The sequence below is a fragment of the Streptopelia decaocto genome, assembly GCF_964273445.1.
Source record: "Streptopelia decaocto genome assembly, chromosome: 19".
NCBI lineage: Eukaryota > Metazoa > Chordata > Aves > Columbiformes > Columbidae > Streptopelia > Streptopelia decaocto.
The window spans coordinates 2,892,177-2,918,091 of record NC_138674.1 but is presented as its reverse complement, the minus strand read 5'-3'; the positions used below and the strand labels follow the sequence as shown (position 1 = coordinate 2,918,091).

Sequence of the window (25,915 nt, the reverse complement as noted above, 5' to 3'; positions counted from 1 at the left end):
CAGCCATGATGCTCCAGGGGAGAGCAGCATCCTATTGCAATGCAGGTACATGTCGTGGGCCAGGGCTGTTGGATGAAGTTTTGCTGGTAACAAAACTCAATCTTGAAGTAAATCCATCATCAGGGGAAGACTAGGCAAATAGATTTTATGCCCAGGCTAGTCATAGTATCGCATACAGTATTGCTGAAACTACCTCGAATACTAAACTTGCCTCTCTCATCCCTGTGCCTTCACACAGTAAAACGGCCAAAAGGCAGGTCCAAATCTGCAGCAGGTTGCGTTTGCCATTGCTGAGGTGTTGGAGGGATCCTCAGCAATTCAAGGCTGCTAATTGCTGCCTTCCTCCCCCAATTCTGGCTGCTGCCTGTAATTGCAGCAAAAATTTCACGCGGAGCAGCGGCATCAGCAGTGTTCCCAGGCAGCCCGGTGCACACCCAGCCTCGGTGAGGAAACGAGGAAAGAGGTAGTGAGTTCTTACTTAATTATGTAAATTGCGGATGAGAAGAAGGGATTTTTCTTTTCCTTTTGGTAACTGAGCTGACACTCAAGGCAGTTCAGCTAAATGCCAGCAGGCAAGAAAGAGTCATCACTTCAAAATTGCCAGCCAGGCTGGTGGAGGGAAGATGTTGGGGTGATACAGGAACAGGAGTGAAGTGTTGTATTACTGGGGTCCAGGACGTTGCTCCATTCCAGACCTCTGCAGGGTCCTGGGTGACTGTCCCTTGGCCTCTCTGTCCTGTCACTGACCATTTGCAAAGCAGAGGAAATAGTTTCACCCTCACTGCAAGGCCAAGGAGAAGAATAACCACATCAGAGGCAGGGAGACAACCCAGATAGATTTTCACTTTTGGTTTTTAAGTGTGTGTGCAATGGTGGCAATTGATTACCCAAAGGGCTGGACCTGGGGGAGGTCTGAAACCCTCACTTTTCGGAGCAGATGAACGGCATGAGCTGGGATCTCTGCATGTGCTGGACCAAGTCTTGGTGGAAGCAAATCACCTAGGCTTGGCTTTCCCCACACAGCCTAAGTGAGGCTCTCATCTACCTGCCAGCGACAGCAACATGAACATATCCTCACTAAAACAGAAACTTGTTTCTCATATGCTCTGGGAAGAAAGAGGGAAAGGAGAAACAGGGATTTCTGAAACACAGCACCGTGACAAGGCAGATGAGCTCAGATAGTAAAATACCAGCTGACTCCTGCGGGCACTTACAGAATAATTAAGCCTTTTGTGTGCAGCAGTGCTGGAGAGTGTGTGGGGAGGTGGTCCTGTCCCCAGGAACCCATCCAGGCAACTCCCAGGTAACACAGGAGGGCTCCTCCCTTGGGATTTTACAGTAGGTACGTTGTGACGGCACACACTAAAAGCAGTTGCCACCCAAAATACGAGCAAAGGCAGCATAGACAGTTGTTAAGCAGCTGCCACCATGCTAGTGAATTAAAAACTAAACCCTGTGTATCACCAGCATCCCCGCCGCCGTGCAGGGCTGGCATCACTGCTATGGCAACGGAAACATCTCAGCAACAGCCGAAAGCACCAGACTGCTGCAGACAAATGGCTTGTTGAAATGAGTAATAAATCAGACGTTCCTGGAGAGCCCAGGAGCATGGCGGGAGATGAGACACCTACTCATCGACAGCCGGTTACGTTGGGGAAATTCAGCTGTAGCTCCCGGCTCTGCTCCAGTGCTGGGGCTGGAGAGCCAAGCCCTGTGCACGTCACTTACCGTGAGTTACTGACCCAGTGCTGACCCAGCTTTAGCATTTCAAATATCCAAACACTTCGGTTTTATCCTAAAAAAATCCTTAAAAAAGACATAATCAAGCTGTTCTGATCTGCAGGAGTCATGCTGTCAAGAACTGACCACAGGCACGTTTTAACACTAGATTTCCAGTAAAGTGTTTCCTAGTGATAAGGTACCAGTTTCAGTAGTGCGTTTCAATGTAGTTTCATACTGTAAGAAGATCTGATAATATTTTACAGACCATTCTTGGTTTGCCAGGCTTTGTTATTACTCATATTTCTACAGCAGCTTTAGGTACACCAGCATTTCAGATATGAGGCTGGTAATGGTTTGTGTTTAGATCCCCAGAACTAGACAGTGTGAATGATAGAAATGCCTCCAGTAATTTTAATAAAAGAAAAACTGAGACTTAATAACAAAGTCCAGCAACAATATCTGACCTCAGGAACTCTTCCTGATATGCCTCTGCAAAAACCAATTGGCCACCCGGAACAAAAACGCTTGTAGGATTGTACAGCTCTCCTGGTAATGCTGTAGCTCACCAAAACCCTTGCCAAAGGAACATAATTCTGTTTCCACAGACAGAATAAAATGTTTCTGCTTGGGTTTTATGCATTAATTTCTACTGGCAATGGTGTAAATCGTCAGACAGCCCCACCCTGGGTGCTAATGGGAAGAGTGACTGCAGCTCTGAGTAGTGCCCTAAAAAAATCAGAGCTTTAATTGCCAAGCAATCACCTGGCCCTCCAATCCAGAGCCCGTTTCAAATCTCGTTTGAACACGTGCTAATCTGGCACAGTGCGCTGGAAACCTGGGGATTCGCACCAGCACCCAGATGGGTGTCACCTGTCCCACCGTCACCCTTTCCATCAGCTTCTACACTGACGCACTTTGCTCTTTGCAATGGAAACACGCTCCGTGGATGCCAGTGCCCTGTCCCAGCCTCCAAAAACCTGGCTGCTCTTCTCTTTCTTCATTAGTGCAGTTCATTGTCGACAGAAACCAGGCTCGCCAGCCCCAGCGCCTGCTCAGCCCCAGTTCTGCAATGCTGCTGACAAAAGTCAAAAAACTGTTTTTCTCGGTAAACTCATCAAATGACTCAGAAAAAAAACACAAAACCTCTGAACCTCTGCAGGGAGTTATCGGCTGCTAGGTGTGGTACATCGTGTGCCCTCTTCTCAGTCACGTTTCTAACCATAACCACTTGAATAATACTGAAAATCAAACACTGAGTACTGCCTTTTAGGGAGCGACAGGCTAGCCACAGCTCAACTTAATGAAATGAAACTTAATCAGCCGAACGCAGGACATGTCCAAAGCCATGGCAACCAAATTCAGGTTGTTTTCTGGCATTTCTTTCCAAGCGGCTCATGATGCATGAAGCTCTCAGCAGCGTTAGAACCTCCCTTCATGGGCTCCTTTCCTAATGCTGAGGGGCTTGGGAGAGTGTCCCCAACCTCGAGACAACATCACAATCATCCTGGTTTTGGGCATCACCCACAACTGTCCCTCTGGGGCTGTTTCTGCTGTTTCCTGCTGTGCACAGCCCAGCTCTGGGTGTCCCCAGGTGCGTGTCCCACCGGACAGGAGATGGAGCCACCTCCCCGGGGACCATCACCCCATTGCTGCGGGTGGCCCTGGGCTCCCCCTGTCCTGGCTGGGTGGCCCATGGCCGGCTCCTGGCTGCGCAGAGGCGCGCGTCACAGAAAATGACACTATCTCAGCCACCACCTTCACGGAGCAGATGTGACACTCATCTGCGTCACTCACCAATGGCAGCGCTGCCGCCGAGCCAGGATTTCACCCGAAGAAGGTAAAAATGAATGCAAAAAGGAGTGCTTCCCACACACACACCTCTAAGATTCACCTTTCTGGAAGGGGAAAAGCGTGGTGGAGGATCTTGTACACCGACACATCTGTTCTGCAGAAAACCATCAATTTAGTCACCAGGGTGGGGGGCGTTGAAGGTTAAATACTTGCTTCTCCTGTTTTGATAAAATGCAAACTCATCTTTTGGTTATCACAAATGGCATCTTCCCCAAAGGGAAATACATATTGCTGGTCTTTACAGTTTAATGATACAACTAAAGAGCAGCTCCTGGTAGTTTTTCTTTAACTGTCTATCAGTTGGGTTTCGGCAGGCACCTCTGTGCCCGGGGATTCCTCTGCCTGCAAACACGAGCGTGCAAAGCGCCTGCTCAGAAAGTCAGAGTTCCAGCCCAAGTGCTGCTGTGCTCAAAATCAGCTGCATGTGATGCGAGAGATGATCCCCAATGAGTTTGACACATTCCTGCTAATGTCAGGAACAGGCTGGAAAAATCAAATTCCTCTTGGGAAATATTCACCCCCAAAGTGTAACAGCTCAGGAGTTATCGGAAAGGTTTAGCTGTCCCCCTGCTTGAGTGCATGTCATGCTTTTGTGATCATTTCAGTAAGATTTCCAAGTCAGAGAGTGAATTTCAATGGTGTGGGCTTTTTATTTTTCTTTTTCTCCCCTTACTATGTGAAGGAAATTGGCTATTTCAGCAAAAAATGAGGTAGCATTGCCTTAGAAGCACTGCCCTGCCATTGAACATGAACAGAAGCATCCATAGGAGAACAATGTCAAGTCCTACTGAGATTTGCACCACTCTCTAAACGTGCATGTATTTCAGTCACTCAGATCTGCCAGCGAGATGAAATACAGGCTTAACGAGTGAGGCTTTTTCAGTTTCCAAGAGGTTTCTGAGGCTTTTTGATGTGGCCATCTGACATATTAGCAATTGGGCTTCTCTAAACAAGTGGTAATGCCGTGTACAGAAAAAGAAATTGCTGAAGCACAGGCAAGATTTGGAGCTGTCTGAGAAGTGTTCATGCGGGGGGACCAATATTTCACAGGGAAACGAAACTTTGGTGAAAGATCTTTCCGAGGGAGAGAGCCGTGAACAGCAAGGGTGAAAAATGATCTAAGCAAATCAAACTTAAACTTTCAAAGCCCCTGTGCACACCTTCCCTGCAGAATTTGTATTTCTTTACTACACTTGCTTCTAATTTTCAATATTTTTTTCCCTCGTTTGCAATTAGCGCTACAATCTTAATTTGCGTTACCAGCCATCCTGAGGCTTCCCTTGTTCCTGCAGCCTTGGGGGGGTCCTGTGGAGGTTGGGTGATGCTTGGAAAGTGGGCAATCTGAAAGAGACATAAGACCAAAGAAGTTCCAAATAGAAAATTAGTCAAAATTGAAGAAAATAGCTCATTTTAAGGATAGAAGCTTTCCATAGCCAAGCTGGGGATCCCCAGCTGAAGGCCATGGATGCTGCCATGACTCATGGAAGAGCTTCTGGGATGCTGGTCCCCAACAATGGGCTCTTGGTCAGAACAGGCTCGTTAATGTTCAGAAAACCAAAGCTGAATTTCCTGACTTTAAAAATTCAAATGAACAGTCACAGAAAAGCGATCAGTTATCAGGTGCAGTCTGCAGCACGTAGAGATTGAAAAAGATCACAAAACATAGAACAGCATGTGCGCAGAGTTATTGGGGTTAATGATCTGCACCCCTAGAGAAGGAATATCAGACCAAGGACTTTAAGATGCACCAGGCACAGCGGGCCAGGGCGCTGTTAAGCAGAGGGGCTGTTTCTTTTCGAAATATCAAACCACCCCCACTTCCTCCTGCAAAGCATCAGTCAGAGCTTTGGATGGCGGGGCTTTTTGAATAATCTCAGCGAAGTCTCGGGGAGAAGAGGAATATCCATCACATGCGCTGCTGCTGCCATTGAGAGTGACACCCAGCCCTCGCGGTCCTCCCATCTTTCTCTTTGGAAGGACTAAAAACCGATGTAATAGCAAAAGTCACGCAGGGCGTTCTTTTTAGAAAGCTGTCCCACAGCGCCTGGGTTTGCCCAGGGGGGTGAAATGTGCTGATGGTGCAGGCAATAAATGATGCCTAATAGAGGAGAAACTGAGTGCTCGCTGCTATCTGCTCGATTTTTGAATTATCTGGGGAGCAAATGAATCACTCCAATAGCCAGTCAGAGCTGTCATAGATTTAGCTTTCACCAAAACCGAAACTTACAGTTCAGTAAATTATCTGTGGATTCTGTACAGAGCCCAGCTCTTAAAGACAAGTTTTGGTTTTGACTGGGTTCATGCTGCTTTGAGCACATGTTAACTCGGGACTCAGTCTCAATTTCACAACCACGAGGGGCCGCAGGTGGTTTTGGTGATGCTGGGGGATGCAGGACCCAGAGCTCTGCCCCCTCCAGCCCCAGCCCTGGGCAGAGATGGCACCAAATCCCACATTGGCAAGTCTTCTTGTGCTGTTATTCCACTATGAAGATTTTAAAATACATCAGATCCAAATATTTGTCAAAAAAAATCTTCATGTTTAATTAAAAAAACCCAACACTTTTATGCTATTTCAGTCATTTTTTTCCACCTCTTGTTTGCATCATTCCAATAATCCAGGCTGGCCTGGCAGAAGTACATCCCTCCCAACATGGGAGCAACCAGCAAAAACCCCTTTTAGCCATAAATATAAATCAGGGCATTGCAAGGATTGAGGTTCTTACACTTGTCTTGATATTGTCAGCAAACAGGCTGCCAACCCTTTCTGCCGAATGGGCAATAAACTGCCAATGTCTCCTTTCCCAACAGGCAGGAGACAGTTAGCAGAGGAAGTTCCCTTCAGATCTTTCTTCTTCTTCTTCTTCTTTTTTCTTTTAAACACCATTTTCAGTGAGAGGGGGTTTCCACCGTTCGGACTGATCTTCCACTTCCCAGTTACAGCCCTCAAAAGCTACATGGAAAGCAATAACCAAAAATGGACACAAGTGCTCGATCTCATTACTGAAATAAACCTTCCTTGGGCTTCCACAAAAAGAGAAATCCAGGGGAAAATTGCCTAAAGAGTGTGACAATACCTGTGCCGAGCAGAAGTGGAGCAGAGATCCCAGGTCCTATATAATTAAGACACCTCGCAGGAGAAACAACCAGGTCATGTCACCAGCAACCTCTTTTTCTGTGGGAGAAAAACAAGCCAACAAACAAACTAACAAAACCAACCAACCAAAAAACCAACTGACCAAAAAAAAACATCAACAACAGAAGGGACATCTGAACACACAAAGGTAGAAAGTTATAAAGAAATATTTAAGACCCTCTGAAACCACTGGAAAGCATCTCTGATGGATCATGTTTTCATTAAAACAATCTCTGCTTACACAGGTGAGGTCAAAGCTTCTTTTTCCTCTCCCCCCTTGCGGCACAGACAGATGCTCACCCTGTGCTTAAAATCAACTAATTCAATGAAAAAAACCAAACTAACCAACCAAACCAAACACCTTCTAGGAACCTTATTTGATTGCATTTTTCTCTCATAGAGCAGCAGTATCAGCGGCAGCTTTTGAGCTGATTATTCTGGGAATCCGCATCATGAAACTTGTTCCCTTTGCCCCAGCTTCTCAGAAGGGGCTCCGAAATCTCAGATTTGAATACAGCCTTCTGTGGTCATCGCTACTTTCTTTCTGGTTGAGTAACACTGGCTCAGAGTGTTGGCTTTATCCTGCACAGAGTGGTTCTCAAGGGTGTCCCAGAGGCCGTGGCATTATCGCATTGATGATTTTGGGGCAGAAAGCTGTGGTGTGGGCATGTGGAAACCCCCCCTGGATGCTGCAGCATCCCTCACAACACCGGGAATGACCCATCACGTGCGGCATCAGCGGCCGTAGCACGTGTTTATCTGCGTGTCTTAGGGTGGAAAGATAAGAAAGCCCAGGATTTCTCAACCCACATCATGAGCTGCTTGGCACCGTGAAAAAAAAAAAAAGCATAAAAAGGCAAAAAAACAACCCCAAAACTCCACTGCGTGAGTGACCCAGGCTGATGTTTGGGCTTCAGGCCAAGGGGGTTGATGTTGCTGTGGAAAGTGAGTGAAGTTGCCTCCGTAATTCACCCCGCCGGTCACGTTACGCTTCCGAGCAGCTGGTTTGCATTATCTGATTTCTCAAACCGTGATAACTAGTTTCTGTCTTATGACCGTTCGCAACTATAAATAGTTTGTATTTGTGTTATGGGTCACAGCGTTGATGCTAAATCATGACAAAGACAACATTCTGCAGAAGATGCACACGGCCCAGTAATACCAAAACTAGAAAAAAAGAAACTCATCAAAACAGCAATTATGAAATGACCTGTTCGAGATAGGAGTTGCTCAAAATTGCCTCTGTAGGATGCTCAAAAAACAAAACCAAAACTCAGTGCAGGAGATATTTGGGTAAGTCAAAATGGACCACATATTAGGGAGGTTTTGCATACTTTTGCCTTCTTAACTTACCAGAGAAAACCTCGTTTATCCTTGCTCAGAGCACCCACTCCCCACTCTCTGAAATGCCAGCGCCCAAATCTCATCACTTTCTATAAGGACATTGGAAAATCCCTGCCAACAACTTATTGCAGGAGGAAATAAAAGAGAAGAAAGGTAATAACCCCTCCTGGCCTGACGTTGCATTGATGGGCTCGTCAGAAGACGCAGTGACAAGAGCGCCTGAAAATGGCAAAGCACATGCAACCTGGGCAAAAAAAGCCCAGCTCGCTCTTCTAGGTTGGCAGAAAGCAGCCTGAAATCCCAGGGCAAGATATTAAATAGGGATGTTATTCTCCACCTGTCTTACAGGATGCATGAGACTTCCAAATATCGGGAGTTTTATGTATGTCATTTAAAAAGTGCAAGTATTTCTCAGTTAAGTTAAACACCAAAACACTGAATCTACAGATGGAAGTCTCTATTACTTGATGCTTTTAGGTCAAGATTCAAGCCTGATTTAAGTTAAATGGAATTTTTGGACCTGCTAAGAAATTCTTATGTAAGGCTCTCTCTTTGTCATAGTATAAGTCACATTAGAGGTCATAACAATGTCTTCTGTTCATTATTAGTAACCTATTTCTCGACACTTAGATGTTACAAGACAAACAATGACATGGGTTAAATTTCCAAAGAGTAATTTGGGATTTACCTGTTGAGGCCGTTATGAGTCACACTGCAAATTGTGACAAGGCCGCTAGAAAGGAGGTTTCCAGAAGTAAAAAATCCGACGTCACGCCTTGCCAGCTAAAAATAGGGCAAAAAAATGCGGTCCAGTTGATGCTTCACCCATCAGGAACTGTTAGTCATCAGCAATGGGGCAGCTGAGAGACCAAATGACGTTACTTCAAAACTGCCCTTCACCCAAGGTGAATAAAAGGCCACCAAGTCCCTGCTTCCCCCAGAGCGTCACTGACAACAGATCTCCCAAACCTGAAGGGATGAGAAACGGGGAATTTTTGAAAAGGAAAGAAAGAAACACACCATTATGATAGCCTGGAAATCTAGGGGATCCTCCAAAGCTATACCTAGAATAGAGAGTGCATAAAACACACAATGTTCCTTTGTCTGAAAGCAATGCAAGAGGTCAAGAAGGCAAAAAACCCTTGCCCGCAGAAGAAAAGCTACACATGTAGGCATCTCTTTTGATAAGAAGTATGAGATGCCAACCCGCTCCAGGGGACGGGACCTCTGGAGATCACCGAACCCCAGCCCTGCCAGTGCAGTTTGCCCAGGACCATGTCCAGGACAAACCTTTCCACGTGCCACGCTGTGAGGGAGAAGCCATCGCCCCCATGCCTCTGTTTTACAGCAGAAATGCAATCCTGCTGTCTTGTCGAGTATTTCTTGTGAACACGCAGCTCTCAGAAGTTTGTGGGAGGTGGGGTAAAAGTGCATGAATGGCTTTTGAGTAACACACTTTCCTTCCTGAAACGATCTTCTTGGCAAACATGAAAGCTGTTTCCTAAAGGTTTAGAAATACACCCACATCCCCCGGACACTCTTTAGGAAAAGGTGCTTTATTCATTCATGCGACTACTTCGTAATACTGCAGAGTCAATGCCTTTCCACAGCAGTAAGCAGGAGTGAGTCAGAACGAAACTGCACCGTCAAGATCTCTGACACGGCAAAGGAAATACAGGTAAACAGAGCAGCATCTCATCTGTGCGCAGGCCAGAGTTTCCTTTGTGGAATGGACACATCTGGCTTACGCTTGTATCAAAAAAATAAACCCAAACCAAAACCAAGCCAGGTTCCAAAACAGGGAGGAGGGAATTGCACACAAGTCTCAGAACTGCTCTGGGTGCCAAAGCGAAATGACTTCATGGAGACCTGCAGATGGCTTAAAATAAGAGAAGTTTGGAAATGAGTGCTCAGCCCTTGGGGAGGATGGAAGGAGGGTTCCTGGCATCGTGCCACTACGGAGGAGATTCCCGTGTGCCACAAAGCCCCTTGGCTTTGCATCCCACAAAAATACCTACAGCTGAGGCTGAGAGTGACCCCTCTGCTGCAGGGGACCCCGTTTGCAGAGGAGTTATCGGGGCTGCACCCTCTAGCAAAGGAAGCGGGTTTAGTCCCAGGCTTTGGTCCCAGAGATGGAGCCAGCTTGGGGCCATGGACCTGCTCCAGGGCACCGTGTCCTGACAGCATCATACCCATTGCTCTTAGCACATCAGTTTGGATGCCCTCATGAAACTCAAGCAGCTGGCCAGGTCTTAGAATCATAGACTCATTTTGGTTGGAAAACACCTTCAAGATCATGGAGTCTAACCATTCCCCCAGCCCTGGCACTACCCCATGTCCCTGAGAACCTCATCTCCACGTCTGTTCAACCCCTCCAGGGATGGTGACTCCACCAACAACCTTTTCTGGGAAGAAATTGTTCCTAATATCCAATACAAACCTCCCCTGGCAGTAAAGCCTTATCAACCTGTGACAGATTCAAGTTAATTCAAAATAAGCAAAAAAAAATCTCCCAGGGAGAAAGCAAAGAAAGGTGGGAAACTACCAGTAGAAACAGATTGAGTTTAAAACTACTGGGTTTTGTCCAAGCCATCGCCTGCTGCTCGCTCTTCTCCGCTCTCAAACTTCTGCTGGCGGTCAAGGGAAGAAACCGCACGGCCGCATTAGAGCAGGGGAAGAAAATGGGTCACCAAAGATGTGACACACGCTGTGATTCAGACAACTGAGTGTGCCTGCAGTGATTCACCGGGAGCAGCCTTCCCCGGCCCCTCTGGAAGAGGCAACATCAACAACCAAACAAAACAAATCAGAACACAAAATCCCACATTGTCTTCTCCTCAAACACTTCGCTTACTAATGTTTCATGCCCTTTACTCTTACTCATACATACGTACACCAAATATTCCCCTCTTTTGCTCTTCAATTTTTATTAAAAAAAAAAAACAAACCAAAACTAAATATACAGTAACAAAAAATAATTTGCATTTTTCCAGCTTTATTTTTTGCAGTAAGTCCCATCATAGAGGTTTGCAAGTTTGACTTGAAAGAGGTTCAGTGCAGTGAAGGAACAAGTGATTTGTCCAAAGCAATGTGCTGCAGGAAGGCTGGGATGAACTTGCTATTCCCAAATAACATGGGAGCTTTCAGAGAAAACCATCAGGATTCCAAAAAGCCAAATTCATCTTCACTTTCTCTTTCTTGAGTAACAGATTCTCAAATTCACCAGTGAAATCTTTATCACAAGGAAGCAAGGGTGTGTGCACTAATATATTTAGAAAGAGAACATGAAAGAGAGGAAAAGGGAAAACAAGAGGGACGTCAGAGGAATTGTCTCCAGTTCTGAAATGGTAATTTTATCAGCGCTGGGATGATAACTCTCATTTAGCACAGTACACCCAGTTCACCGAGCCAGTGTCCATTTCTAGGAAACAAAATAGGATCAAAAAGCCAGAAACACGAATATTCATGACCTGCTTGTCCACTTTAGCAGCACCCACCAATATCAAAATACCAGATTCTGTGGCACAAACCCCACTCCCACCCAGCTGCTTATTGACTTCAGCAGACATGCATTAAGCAACAAATATATACATATATATATATATAATGTATATTTCCAGGATAGCATCAGAATGCTGAAGTAGTAGACAGCGTATTTGTGCAGGCTCATTAAAAGCAATGCTACTGCATTATACACAGTACTGGGGATCCTAAGTGCAGGTTTAATACAGAGGTTTGAAAACAGAAACACTTTTTTCCCCCCTAACAATAGGACATTCATCTAAAAATAAAAAGTAACTGTGCGAATGCAGAAGTAACCTCACGCAGCACCTTTTCTGCTCCCATTATATGCGAAGCTTTCCTCCTTAGCCACATTTAAATTTACAAGAAGCAAGCAACGAAAAAAAAATGCAGAGTCTAAGCACAAAAGATTTGATGGGGTGTGAGGAGAGGAGGGGGGTCAAGTGAACAGGAAACCAAAGTTGACGGGAAACCCAAGTGACATTTGGTTTTAATGAATGACTTAAAACCCCAATATTGCTCGCCAGGAAATGGGGAGAGGAAATGGAGTGATGTTTTGAGAGTATAAATTAGGGGCTCCATCAAGGTGAAGGCTGCAGATCGGCTTTTTGAACCCTCCCGTGAAATTCAACCCAGAGCTGGACCAAGGAGGGGACAAGCTGATATTTGGCAGCATGCAAACCTGCCCAGCGCTGCTCCTGCTGCTCCTGGCTGCCTGCGCCCTGCCCGCCCGCTGCTCGGCCCCCCAGCCCTCCTGCCTGCACTTCTCCGAGCTGCTGCCTGCAAAGCTCAAAGAGCTGCGCATCACCTTTGACAAAATTAAGGATTATTTTGTGAGTATAACCCTCTCTTCCTTCTCATTTTACCTAATTTTTTTGTTGCAAAGTTCAGTGATTTGGATGAGGGGGAAGGCAGCTTCCTCCTGGTGTGAATGGTTTGGTTGTGTCTTGTGCTATGGGCTGAGGGGGGTGAGCAAGAGAAGTTCAGTTTCATCGCTGGGTGAGGGACAACACGCAAGAGTTTTCCTCCTTGTTTTAGTTACAATGAACCCAAGAGATTTCATAATGAATCTTTGCGAGCCTTGGTAGCCAGACTTCCCCCTAAGTGTTGCATACCAAATTTTTCACTGAATTAATAGGAAGGAAACAGTCCCTTCTTCATGGCAACGAGGTTCAGCCTTGCTGAATCACTGCTGGATGAAAAGGGAAACCTTTTGCTACAGGCTTTTTTCTTTGAAAGAACCACAAAAGACTGAACACGGTATTTTGTGACTGGAGAAATGCTGCAGTAACCAGCACTTGCTGTAGTCCCTGTAAAAGGTCGCTGCTTTGCATCACAGCTAATGGAGCATCAAGGGTTGCTGAGAAAGCAGCACAAGATGTACTCGGAGCACTTGTTGCATCAGTACTGATAGGGACAGTTGCTCGCATCTCTGTTACTGGTTTAGTTACAGTCAGTATGTTTTAGCAATAAAACAAGATAATTCTCCAGATTAAATCTCCGGCTAACAACATGGCTTGTATTTATTATCAAATGAACGCAACCAAGACCTTAGATTTAAAGCTTGCTGTAAATCTCCTAGTTAATGATGGGAAGGAATATTTTTAAAGGAATATATATTTTTAAAAGGACTATTTTTAAAGCTCTGGTACCGCTGTTGGGGTGGATACCTCGCTTACCTGCTGTAACTTTGACACCCACCTGAAGAGATGCAGGGTTTGCACTGGCGCTCGTTGCACTAACACCCTCTGCAGCTGCAGCAAGTTCTGGCAGCAGCGGGAGGAGCTTCACGTTAATGAAATCAGTGGTTCTGGAGTTTGCTATTTCATTCTCTTGCTGTCCTGACCTAAGGGTAGTTGCCCTGCAAGATGATGGACCATAGAATTGGTGACTCCAGCGTCTGGCATCACTGTGCTATGCACAGTGTGCTGGGTGTTCTTTGCCTTCGCTTCAGGGAGATGGTAAATGCAAGCAAGCAAAATGACTGTTCAGTAAAATGAAGTGAAAAGCAGCGTTAACTGCCTGTCTAATTAAAGCTCATGTTTCATTGCATTCTTCTACAGCAATCCAAAGATGATGAACTTAGCATCCAGCTACTCAGCTCTGAACTGCTGGATGAATTTAAGGTAAGAATTATGAATCTCATCTAAGTTTCTTACTGTTCTGCCAGTGGTTTGTAAGAAAGGCAGCAGATTGTAAAGTGGGGTGTTCTCAGTGTCACAGAAAGACAGTTCTCCAGCCAAGCAGCACACGTGTGGCTGTGGTGGGGCTGATGCGCGGTTCCCCCCACACCGCGAGTGTGATATTTAAATAACACCCCCGCACACGGGTGCTGGTGGCCGGTCCCAACGCCGTTACCTCCTCTCGCCCAGGGGACCTTGGGCTGCCAGTCGGTGTCAGAGATGATGCAGTTCTACATGGAGGAGGTGCTGCCCAGCGCCATGAGGACCAGCACCCTTCACCAGCAGAGCATGGGCGACCTGGGCAACCTGCTGCGGAACCTGAAGGCGATGATGAAGCGCTGTGTGAGTGGGGCTCAGCAGCACGGTGTGGGTGGGATGAAACCAGTGCTCCGGCAAGGCAGGGACCGGCAGCAGGGTGGGGAGTGGGCGCTGGGTTTCCCCAGGAGCAGTGACACGGGATGGTGCAGAGGAGCAGGGCTCTGGGCTTTCACTAGTTAATAATGATGATTCAGAGGCTCGGTTCAGGAGCACAGCTCCGCCCAAGAGATGCCTGAAAAGATAAGGAAAGGGAGGGTGGAGGGTTGGTCCAGTTCTTTACCTGGGTGCCTGAGCAGCACGATTTTTCAGTGATGCCTCCTGAAACCGCGCCTGGTGCGGCTGTGACCCCATCGCAGGCTGACTCAGAGATGATGAACCCTGCCCTGGGGAGGAACCACAGCGGGTTTGCCATCGCCCAGGGCTGGGAAACACCTCAGGTCCACGCTCGGGTCTTGCTGAGCTCTGCTCATCCATGGATCGTCCAAAGCAGCCGCAGTTGTTGCCCCCGAGAACCCCACGTAGGGAAGGGGAAGGTGGAGACGGCCGGGGCGGCAGTGACGAGGGGCAGGAGGAGGGGAGAGCCGCTGTTGTGCAGCCGGGAAGGAAACCTGGGTGGTTGAAGCCGTTGCTCTCGTCCCTTTGCAGCACAGATTCTTCACGTGCGAGAAGAGGAGCAAAACCATCAAGCACATCAAGGAGACGTTCGATAAGGTGAGGACCCGCTCGCGTGGCTGCGCTGGGGTGGGGAGGAACCATTGGATTTTACTGCTGACTTCAACTTAGGACAGAGAAGAGAGCAGCTGGGCAGAAACGCAATGTTGGTGGAATAAGAATATATTTAGAGATTGTCCATCACATATATCACCACATTCAGACTTAAACAGGCTTGGCTTTCACCTGCAGATGCATGAGAACGGAATCTACAAGGCCATGGGAGAGTTTGACATTTTCATCAACTATGTCGAAGAGTACTTGATGATGAGAAGGAAGTGAAAATGCCCACGGGTCTGCACCTTCCGCATCAAATCCTGCTATTTTATCAGAAATCACTTCAGGTTGCGAGAGCACACAAGAGATTAAGTTATCTTAGGGTTCAAGTCATGAATTACAGGTCAATAACTTCAAGTTTGGTATTGTATTTAAGAGTTGGGGTTTTTTTTGCAACTGAATTTAATATTTATTACTTCTAATACCTCAGTGTTTGTGTTTACAATATGTTTTAAAGAAAAGTGTGATGAGCGTGTAAAATACTATTTATTGTTCAATATTTTAATACTGTTAATGATAGGGCTATTTTATTCAGAGCTTCAAAACACCCAAAGCAGCGTTCTTGTGGGGAGCAGATGGTGAGCAGAGTTAATCCTGAGCGCAGTTTCACTGAGTACAAGTGGCTGATCAGGAGCAATTCCTGCTCCGAGTTCAGCAAAGTTTAATTTTAAGCAAATGAGAGCTCTCCTCGTGCTCTATCCCTCTATTTATTTATGCAATCAATTCGGTTTTTTAATGCATGACTATGTCACTGTCTCTGGTTCTGCAGCTGGAATTAGGCACTGAAATATTCAAAATTATTCCATGGCCTTGCACCGAGAAAAAGAACCATAAATGTAACCAAGGGCACTTTTTCTCCTGTGCTTGAAAAGCAAAGTGGAGGAGGTTCTGCACTCCTGTGATCATGTAGAGAAATAGATCAGTTAACCCCACTTCCAGACTCAGCCTATATATTAGTCCAGATGAAAGAAAAAACAGTAATAGGAAAGAAATGTTTGGTTCTAATAGAACTTGACTTAAACGTTGCTAACGACTGATTTCCAGAGCTGCTGGGTTGGCCACTTGGCACTTTTGAAAGTTGATCTGTTTTCCAGTCTTTGATTGGGTTTTACTTGCCATTTTGTTGGAGGGGGGTTTGTTTGTTTGTTGGGTTTTTTTGTTGGTTGGTTATTTTTTGGTTTGTTCGTTTCCTTGGGTTTCGTTTCTTTGGTTTTAGTTTTGTTGGGTTATTTCTTTCTTTTAGAAGTTAGAGGCTATTTAATTAACCACCATTTTAAGGTGGCTTGGGTAATTTGCATTCAAATTCAAAAAGCTGCAAGCAGCACTGACAACATTTGGGTTTGTGTTATTTCTAACCCTACACCCGAGCAGCCGCAGCACACGAGTGCTGGGGGGGAAGCTGCAACCAGAGCCGCTTCAGTGCCCCCCAGAGCTGCTGATTTTGGGGCTCCCCTTCCCCTTGTCTCCTGCGTGTCCCCACACGAACTACAGGACCATAAACCAGAGGCATCTGCTTCTAATATTTAGAAGTATTAAGGCACCGATATGGTGAAACACTGTCAGCTTGTTGTTTGCTGTGTCGGTTACCACTGAAGAGAGGCTATTTATACTTGATTTATTCTGTTTGTGTATTTATGGTGACAGAATGGCATTCCTGCTGGCAGACACTGGGTATCCCAGAGCAAGGAATGCTGCTCCGGGTGGCATTGGCTCAAGGGCAATGTGGGAGCCAAACACTGTAAAACTTTAATTAAGCTTCTAACTAGGACACATTAAGCTCCTGTTGAGCCAGCTCCGTACCTGTTTTTCCACCACTTCAGCGGTGTAAGAGAAGCAACAACATTCCTGGAGCAGCAGCGAGAGCCAAGAGCATCAGCGGCTCCGTTCTGGTGGGGGCACCGTACCTTGGCCACAGCTCCTGTCACTGTGAACTTGTGCATGTTTATCTGTATGAAAAGAAATCTTTTATTTTTGCTAATAAAGACTTCCTAAAGAATAAAGCCTCTGTTCTGTTCTGTTCTCCCAAGTTGTTATAGGGCTGTAAATTGGCACCAGCGCACGGATGCCGTGCCCAGTGTCACTGCGCTGGGGAAGAGCCCAGTGGGCACAGATCCAGGCAAGGAGAATCACTGAGGATGCGTTGCCTGCATTAATGGCCAGGGAGTGAGAAAACATGAGATCCTCACATCTAAATGCAAATTTCTGGTGAAATTTGCTGAAGCAAAATACCTGCCAGTGATTTCTTACAGTAGAGAAACACTGGACCCGTGGTCCTCCATTTATCTACTGAGCTGGTCTTAACTTTCCATTTGTTCTCAGTCAGGATGAGACCTCGATCCTAGACCAGACAGTAGATCCTAGCCAAGAACTAGACTAATATAAATTAACAACAGAACAGCTTGCTTTTCCCCAGGCTGGGAATGATGTATCTATGCACCTGGATCCATATGCGCAGCAGCTGAATCTTTAATAAAACTGAGCATGGGAATCTACAGCTCTGCTACTCACAAACCCAGAATTCAACCAGCAGAATCATTTCCAAACTCGAGCTCACACCGGCAGCCCGGGGCGGCTGCTGTTCTCACCTGGCCAAGTTTCTGTTCCACTTGCAAGCCTCTTTCTTTTTCGCCGCTCTTAGCCCTTCACTTCCAAGTCCAGCCACCTCTGGGGGTTTCTGCCTCCCAGCACAACCCACCAGTCAGTGGCACCGGTGCCAAGAACCACCACCTGATTTTCACTTTCCTCTTCAGAAAGTCCACTCCGTGCTCACCCAACAGAAGCCCCGTCTGTGGTCAAAGCCACACGATTGTGACAGCCCAGCAGTGTGCCCTGGGCGGCACAGCACCGTGGACAACCCGCGGTGCCCGGCGAAGTCCAGGCTTGCCTAACGGTGCCAGCGCACAGGCTTTTCATGGTGAAACCAGCTGAGCCGCAGCAGATGAATCACTGCCAGCACTTGGCAATCGGCCCCGCTGCCCGCAACATGGCTTTGTCACAAGGTGCCACAGCAGGGTCAGTCACTTCTTCCACTTTTCTTTCCCCATCAGAGAGAATCCCAGTTCACAGGAAGATGCAATTCCCAGCCAAAGACAAGAGTGTGCACACAAGCTTTGCACAGTTAAGAAGTTAGTGGTTGCACGAGCGCTTTAGTTTAGTTGCTGCAACTTCTGCACAAGCACATGTGCACACAGACAAAGCTCCCGAGGGCTCCAGATGTGCCCAAGCATCAGCTGCTTGTTATTTCATTTTAACTGGCTGCAGCACTCAGCCCCACGCAGCTCGTGCCTCTGTGTGCCCTAGATTTTAGTGGCACGTGACTGAAATTCGGGCTTTTGTCATGAAAGAGGTCAGGGAAAGCCGGGGCTGGGCACACGGCATCGGCTGCCACTTTCTTATCTCGGCTGTGCCTGGGTGGCAAGAGCCTGACTAATACCGAGTGTGGGAGGGCACAGGATTACTAAATGCTGCCGGTGCCCCTCTCACCGTGGCCACGCTTTTGGCACCCATGGGTCTTGTTTCTGGAAAGGGCTCATCTCCATCACCTGGGTCCAGCATCCCATGGACCAACCAGAGCATGGTCCCTTCAGGCCCAGGGACCCCACACATCCCACCATTCCCTGTGGGGCTCCACTTTCAGCAAGTAAAATCTAAGCCTGACACCTATTCATCTGTGCTCCAGCTTTACCTGTAAGGTGGAGGAGCAGCATCTCCGGTTGTCTCATAGCAAGAGGCACACAGGGAGGTGAGTGTTGTGTCCTGTTGCGAGGGGACTGGACACACAGGGTGGCCGGGGGCTGCCCTGCCTTGCTCTTCTCTTTGCCAGGAGCCTTTTTGGTCTTGGCATCAGTAGCATTGACAAGCAGAGCTCCCACAGGGATTACACGTGAGGCCGATGAGCAGGTGCTCTCGCTTTCAGGGAGCAAGGACAGTTGCTCAGTGAGTGCAGGCAGGAACCAGCAGCATCGCTCCTGCCTGTGCCCCTCGCTGGGGATAGAGCCCAGGGTGGGAACCCTGCATAGTTATAGCTTGTTCAGGAATAGGCCTTGCTTCTCTAGAAAGTCAGTTGTTCACCTGTCACTTTGTCACCTGCAAAAGCCCAACTATCAGTTTTCTGCAGGCTTTAAAAGTTTGGCAGCTGCCCTAACATTACCATTTCTTCTTTCCTCTACCACTGAGCAGCAGTTTGTCCTGGCCTTTTTCTGAGCTCTGCAGGTTCCTATCACAAAGTCATCCACTCTCCAACAGCACAGGAAGATGCAAGGGAAATAGAAAAAGTGTAGGTTAACAAACACCCCCCCAAAAAAGCCCTTAACAACAAACAGGCATCATTATCATCAGTATGGCCCTGTACCCAGTCATGCCCACCCTGCTTCACCAGTAAGGGTCCAAAGTTCCAGTGCAGAGCTACAGGAGACACCCACCTCCATCTCAAGGAGCAGCACCAGGGCAGCGATGGGAAGATGGAGCCGAGCAGCTCCACATCTGCATCCCACTCTCCCCATCACCGAATTCCCCGCATCATTCATACAGCCAGTGGAGATGGGCACCCTGGCGAGACGAAGGGATTCAGCAGAGGAAGCATTGCGCCACTCCTGCTGCTGCCGCAGACGCTGTCAGGAACAGAAAGTGAACCAACCTCTCTGATAAAAGGGGGCTACCGGGTAAGCAAAGCCACGCAATTCCCCTGCTTGCGCCTGCAGCTGGTGAATGGGGGATGAGAGGGGCTGCGGGGACGCTTGGCAGCGATGGGGCTGGTTCTCAGAAAGGCGCCTGGTTTCGGCGAAGCTCCTTTCCCAAGCTGTGCCGCCCGCCGAGCCCCCAGCCGCCCCAGCACCCGCTGGGGAGCCAAGCCAGCTCTGCCTCCGGCTGCTCCGCACGCAGGCGGTTTCACAATGACTGGGCACTGGTTACCCTCAGCGGTACAGAGACCCGCGGCAGCCTGGAGAAGCAGCCACCTAACAGGAACAGCAGCCGCTTGCTTTCCCCTTTGCGCTAAATCGCTTTATCCCGCGAGGCTTTTGGGGAGGATTCGGCTCCTGCTGTTGAAACTCAGCCCCAGGGTGGTTCACAAGAAGCCCTGCAGCGTGTGATGACAATGGGATGCCACAGAGATGCACGAATCCCATTACATTTTTGGGTCCTATCCCGTTAATTTGTGAAAGAGAACGGTAAAGATGCACTGACTCGTTCTCAGAGATATTAGAGGACGACGTAGAGGAAGGAAGAAAGGGATTTTATTGAATTGGTTCCCATCCATGCCAGCATTTTGGATGCTTAAATCAAAGCACTTCCCCGGGCTTTCTGATGAAGGAGGAGCTGGAGATCCCAGGGAGAAATCCTCAGCTGGATAGGGATGGCAATTCAGCAATTTAACCAGCCAGTTCTCATTTTTCACCTCTGCCTTCTGTGTTCTCTTGCTTTTTGCCTCTTGGCAGGGTCTCTCCACCATTTCATCACACCCTGAAGCAACAAAATATTCTTCTTTGCTCCAGACAATGGAGCTGGACTATGAGGTTCCTTTCCTGGCACTAATGCCCAATTTCTTTATCCCTGAGCTGAAACTTCATTTCCTGACTCTGTTGCAATGCTTACAGTCTGCAACCTTACAGTCTGCTCCAGCAGACCCTCAGCAAAATCCTTCTAAACCCAGGTTCAAGCAAACCTGATGCTAACAGGTCCTTTATTAATCTGGTATTTTTGTAGCATTAAGCAGTTTAGCTGTGCCAACACGCTTCATCCTAAGCTCTGCAGCAGGAAATCCTGACAACACTATGATACACCTGATCCCAGTTCTTAGAAAAATATAACCATGATCTGATTTTTCACAGAACGTTTTGCTTTTTTTGAATTGTACAGCTGTACGTGGGGTGCAAGCTGACCCAGGAGAGAAACGCAACCTAAATCTAAGCCTACTTGGCCACCAGAAGATTGAAGTTAGCTTCCACTAGATTTAGAGCAGGCTTGCAAGTATAGATAGCCCATAGGAAAACATCTGCTCTCAATCCTAATCTTTAGAAAACTAGAGGTAACAGCAAACGAGCAAAGATGCACAACCGCTCTCGTCTCAATTGCACAACGTGCCTTCCTGTCCCACACATCCACAGAGGCCCCGAGGACAGTTTGGCCTTCTGGGGTTCTCCAGGGTTGGCCAACACTGTGGGAGAGCAGCAAAGCGCCGCTGCAGCCGCACACCGAGGAGCTGTCACCGATCCGGCCTCGCCGGAGCAGCAGCTGTTAATACTTCTTGCATTGACAGATGGGGAAAAAGAGATGTTTGTGATTCATCTCTCAGGTAGAGGCAAACACTGATGATCTACCTGGAGCAGAGCCAGGCTGTTGATTGAAACCGATCCCCTCAATAGTGAGAAATTATTTCTTTTCCTTAGCAGGAAGTTCGCTGCTAAAAATAAGAAGGTGGTGCGAGGAGAAAGGGTTTATTTTCCTACTAGCTACTAAAAATTAAAAATGTTGTGGTGAATCTTTCACATATTCCTTCAGAGTCAGCAGGTCATGCGTAGAGTCCCTCGATTTTGTACGAAGCTGTCGTCATGGTACATATGTACATGGATTACGTGGTGGACGAGGATGCCGAAAGGTTACATGAAATCAAAATGCAAGTTGAATTCTGCAGCTTCAGCTCCATAGCAAGACATGAGTGTTGGCACAAATGACGTCCCTTCAGCCTCTACAGCTGCTCCTGACCAGCTCTGTGTCCTCTGAATATGAGGTGGGGAGAGGAACCCGCCCAAAGGCTTCTCTATGGCTAAAACGAAGCCAGCCCTGTTCTGGAGTCACAGGGGTGAGGGCAAAGTCAGAAGTCACACAATAGCCCAGGGATTAACAAGAAAAGGGGTATCAAGGTCATAACCCAACTGTGTAAGAGGACAATGCCCCCAAACACTCCCAGAAGACCTTAAATCAAGTTCAGAGACAAGACCTGGATGGAGTGCACCTCAGGAAGGAAGCTGCGCTCTGCTTTGCTCATTTTGCTTGTGCATCTTGTGTGTCTAGAGCTACAAAATCCAGCCTTCAAAGCCTTTGCAGCCTCTCTGTGACAGTTCTCCAAAGCTGAAGACAAACCCAGGGTGATGGGTGACCAGTTTTCAGAGGAGGACCCTATTGAGCAGACACTGGAGAGGGTGTCCTGTTGTGAGTCCTGCTTCTGAGAAGAAGTCAGAGCGATGGCCAAGGAGCCTGTTCCTACAGAAAGAAGGGACACTGGGGCACGTTTGGGTGGCAGCTGAGCCAGCTGGTCCCTCATGTCGGGCCGGGGAAGCCAAGGCACTGGCACACCAGAGCAGCCTCTGTTCACCATTGTCACCCTAAAGCACTGACAGTCGTCACCAGGCTCCAGCAGGTGGGTGTGGAATTTCACTGTCGGCACCACTGCTCTCCATTTCCAGTTAGGCTTGAAGCATTTTCAAAGAGTTAACAAGAGAGACTCACGGATGCTTATCTGGTTGCCCTTTATCTTGGTGGCTCATTTTTAGCTTCTAGTTGAACTCAACCATCTATGTCTTCTTTTAAGTCAAGCACAGGTCAGTACAAACCCAGTGACAAACCCAGTGACAGTACAAACCAGTACAGGTGTCCAGAGTGTGCAGTGTTATTATTTACTGGCTCCGGACCACTTCCTCCTCTTGCCAAATAACTTGTACTTTCAGAGCATCTCCACTGCAAAAAGTGGGAAATAGTTATGGCCACCATCTCTCACGTGGCCCAGATAGGTGCCTAATTCAAATATTTTATATCCTGGCTCCCCTTTGAGTGTTTTTTCCCAAGCAAGATGCACAGCATCAGTCTCATCTCCCCCAAACAAAACTAGATTCCTTCACATTGCTGTTTCCATCCTTACCTGACACAGGTGAGCAAATAGCACCAAGTATTCCCCCAGCTCGCAGCTGCCCTCTCCTCTCCTCTTCAGCCTATTTATTTACAGTGCTTTGTGAACAAATCTGTCTAAAAATCTTGCTTTCAAACCCGAAGCAACAAAATATCACCCTGTATGAGTAAGTCTCTGTTCTCACCCAACGCCCACACTGACCCAGCTATTCCTTTTCATATTGACAGCTTTACAGAAAACAGACCTCTGTTTCTGTCCACGCAGACAGACACTGTGAAAGCAGTGACAGAAAGAAAGAGTCTGGGGTGCTGTGATGAACTCACAGCCCCTCCAAAGAGAGTTTGGTGGGGTGGGAATGAGGAGGAGTGGTGGTAATGGGTGACACCATGCCCACCATTCCCTATCCCAGAGCAGGGACGTGTGTGACATCCACAGACAGAAAACATTTCAAGTCACCAATCTTCCCGCTGGAGTTGAGATTTGTGTCATTTGTGTCATTTTCTGCATGGTGAATTCCCAAACAGGCTCTCAGTAACAAAAGGAACCCAAACCTTATTCCTCCGCTCCCCAAAACAAGGTTAGAGTTTTATTACCAGGATTGTTTGTTTATAAAATCTTTAGGTTTTTTCCCAAAACGCTGAAGCAGCGCAAGCCCGTCAGAGCTGACGGTGGCTGCGGGCTGAGCCCCTGGAAAAATCCGCCTGTGCTTCACACCTCTCAGCACTACACCTATTTGTACAGTCCACGTTTCCGCTTCCGTAGAGCAAACAGCATCATGCAAACAAACCCGATTTACTGTTAGGGTTCGGGGTATTAGCTCACTGTTTTGGAACCTAGCAGATAAAGAAGTGACTCCTCCCTGCTTGCCTTTTGTGGGGTAGGAGAAGGTCACTAAAGCTCCTCTTCTCACCCATTTCCAGCTCCCATCCTGCAGCACCTTTGTGGGGTTTGGCTTCGTTCCCTCCTGCCCAGCAGCATCCCGGGTACCTGCCAGAAATGGGACAAATGATCCAGAGCCTTCCCTGCTCCGCTGCCACATGGTCAGTGCCACCTCTGCTCCCACCCTGTTGTTAAAACACCCGCTTAAGCAAAAGCAACAACGTGCCATCCTGCCCCCTCCATCTGAGAGGCACAGCCTTGCCGTTAAAGCAAAGATGGGATTTGGGCTTTGGGCTGCACAGACACCACAGCTCCAACCTCTCCTGCCTCCCTTACACCCGCAGGGGAGATGACACCTTGACAGCCCAGCCCGATTTACAGCCTCGAGGCTGCAACTGCAGCTCAGCATCATTTACACCTTGAAAAACATGAGCCTGATCCAGCCTGATGTGGTCACAGCATAGAAACCTCGGGAACAGAGCACCAGCGGTGATATGGGATGCTTGGGGTGAGGGGTCCCACAGGGCTGGGGCCACCAGTGCACCCCATGTCCTCCCAGTTACACACACAACCTGCACTAACCCCAGCTCTTCAGGGGGGAAAATCATCCGAACCAACACCCTCAGGTTTTGCAAATTAATTAAAAGCACCATAAAGAGACGCAGCCTTCCAGGCTCTTGTAAGACAACTCGAATGCTTCCTCCAGACTGATACAACATTGAGCCTGTAAAAAGTGCTTGTTTAAGCATTTATAAGTGCAAAGAGTTTGCATCAGCCAGAGGCAGCTCAGCTCGGGACCCCGGCAGCTCCGAGTTCCACTTTCAGCTTCTCACGTTACACTTTGAGCAAACGCTGCTGCACGGTGGTAGCATTTTGCCAACTTCTTGAAAAGACAAAACCTTTTCAGTCAGTGCATCTCCAAACCACAACATGTGCTGGCAATTTTGGTTTGCTGCTGGCACATGCCTGTGGCTGGAATCTTCCGTTTGGGACCTGCAGAGATGCTGCAGGGGAACTGGTGCAGCACTCCAAACCCCATGGCGTGGGACTGTGACCTTTGGAGCAGATTCAGGCTGAATTTTGGCCCAATGTAGGTTGAAAATACCTCGGGGCGCTCCTGCAGGTAGGGAGAAGAAAGCCCATTGCATCCCGTCCATCCCATTAAACTGAGCAAGATGCAGCGTTAAGTGAGAGCCAGGGCTGAAGGTTTGGGTTGAGCAAAGGAGCTCCCAGTAACAAGGGGAAGCATCAGGGCATCCCCTCCAGTTCACCACAGCTGGTCCAAAACCTCCATCACATGTACCACAGCCCAACCACAGCCAACCTGCGTTATGGGGTGCACATCCCACCCCACATCTCAATACCCCAAAAGGCCCAGAGGCAGCTGGGGCACTGGGATTGTTTCCAAAAGGGGAGGAAAGGCTGGGAGACCCCCCCATTACTCTCCCCATGCCCCCGTTCCCAGTATTTACTGCCCCATCCCAGGACATGCTGGGGCAGAACCAACAGCCCAGGGATCTCGTGTGGTTCAGAGATACCCACAGCCAGGGCAGAGGAGAGATTTCGGCAGCCCCAGCGCAAGGTTCGTTCAGCCAGCGCTGTCAGAAAACGCAGCTCCATCAGTCGGAGTGAAAAGTAACTGGGCTCCAAGTGTGAAATAATGAAATAAATAATCAGATAAAGCCCTTTGTATTGGAGCCTTCCTGCTCTGTGGTTTGGCAAAGCTCTTGAGCAGCACCACTGTGCTCCCTCCCGCCCAGCGCTCAGCTCAGGGGCTGCAAATTCACCCAGGGGTCCCCAGTTGGAGCTCAGACTGAGTCCCCCAGGGAAAAGTCCCAAATACAGGAAGCAAAAAAGGATGGTTTGGAGTTGAATGACCCACCAGGACCCATCTGAGTCCCTCTGCAGCCCCCTCGCTGCCCACACTGACAGCCCGAGGAGGAGGAGGAGGATGAGGAAGGCATCTGGGGATCTCACCACTTCCTCCCCCCTGCACACACCGCAGCTCAGCACTGGTACCAGCAGCAGCCAAAAAAACCCCAGCGCAGCCCCCACTGCACACCCCGGGGCCACCAGTGCAGGGGGGACCGTGGGGACCGGGCAGGGCTGGTGACAGCCCAAGGGCCACCGTGTCCCAGCACCCACAGCCAGGCCACCACAATGGATGCGCAGTGTCCCCTGCTGGCACCCGGGCGCAGCGCCCACAGCCACATCCCACGTCCCCAAAACCCCAGCCTGGGATGAAATCCTATTTGCAGCAGCCAGGACAGACCTGGCCATGAGATCTCAAGCGACTGGCCCCAAGCAAAGGGATACAGCATTTTCATCCTTGGAGCATCCCTAAAGAACAAT

The 25,915-nt window shown here is 48.2% G+C and overlaps 1 protein-coding gene across 1 annotated transcript; it reads left to right on the top strand.

Annotated features, from left to right (window-relative positions):
- Positions 1 to 11,078: 11,078 nt before the first annotated feature.
- Positions 11,079 to 16,564, top strand: IL10 (interleukin 10). Its single transcript, XM_082069381.1, has 5 exons — positions 11,079 to 12,405; positions 13,636 to 13,698; positions 13,945 to 14,097; positions 14,719 to 14,784; positions 14,977 to 16,564. Exons 1-5 carry the CDS (start codon positions 12,247 to 12,249, stop codon positions 15,064 to 15,066), a joined length of 531 nt encoding a protein of 176 aa, XP_081925507.1. The 5' UTR covers positions 11,079 to 12,246; the 3' UTR covers positions 15,067 to 16,564.
- Positions 16,565 to 25,915: the final 9,351 nt, after the last annotated feature.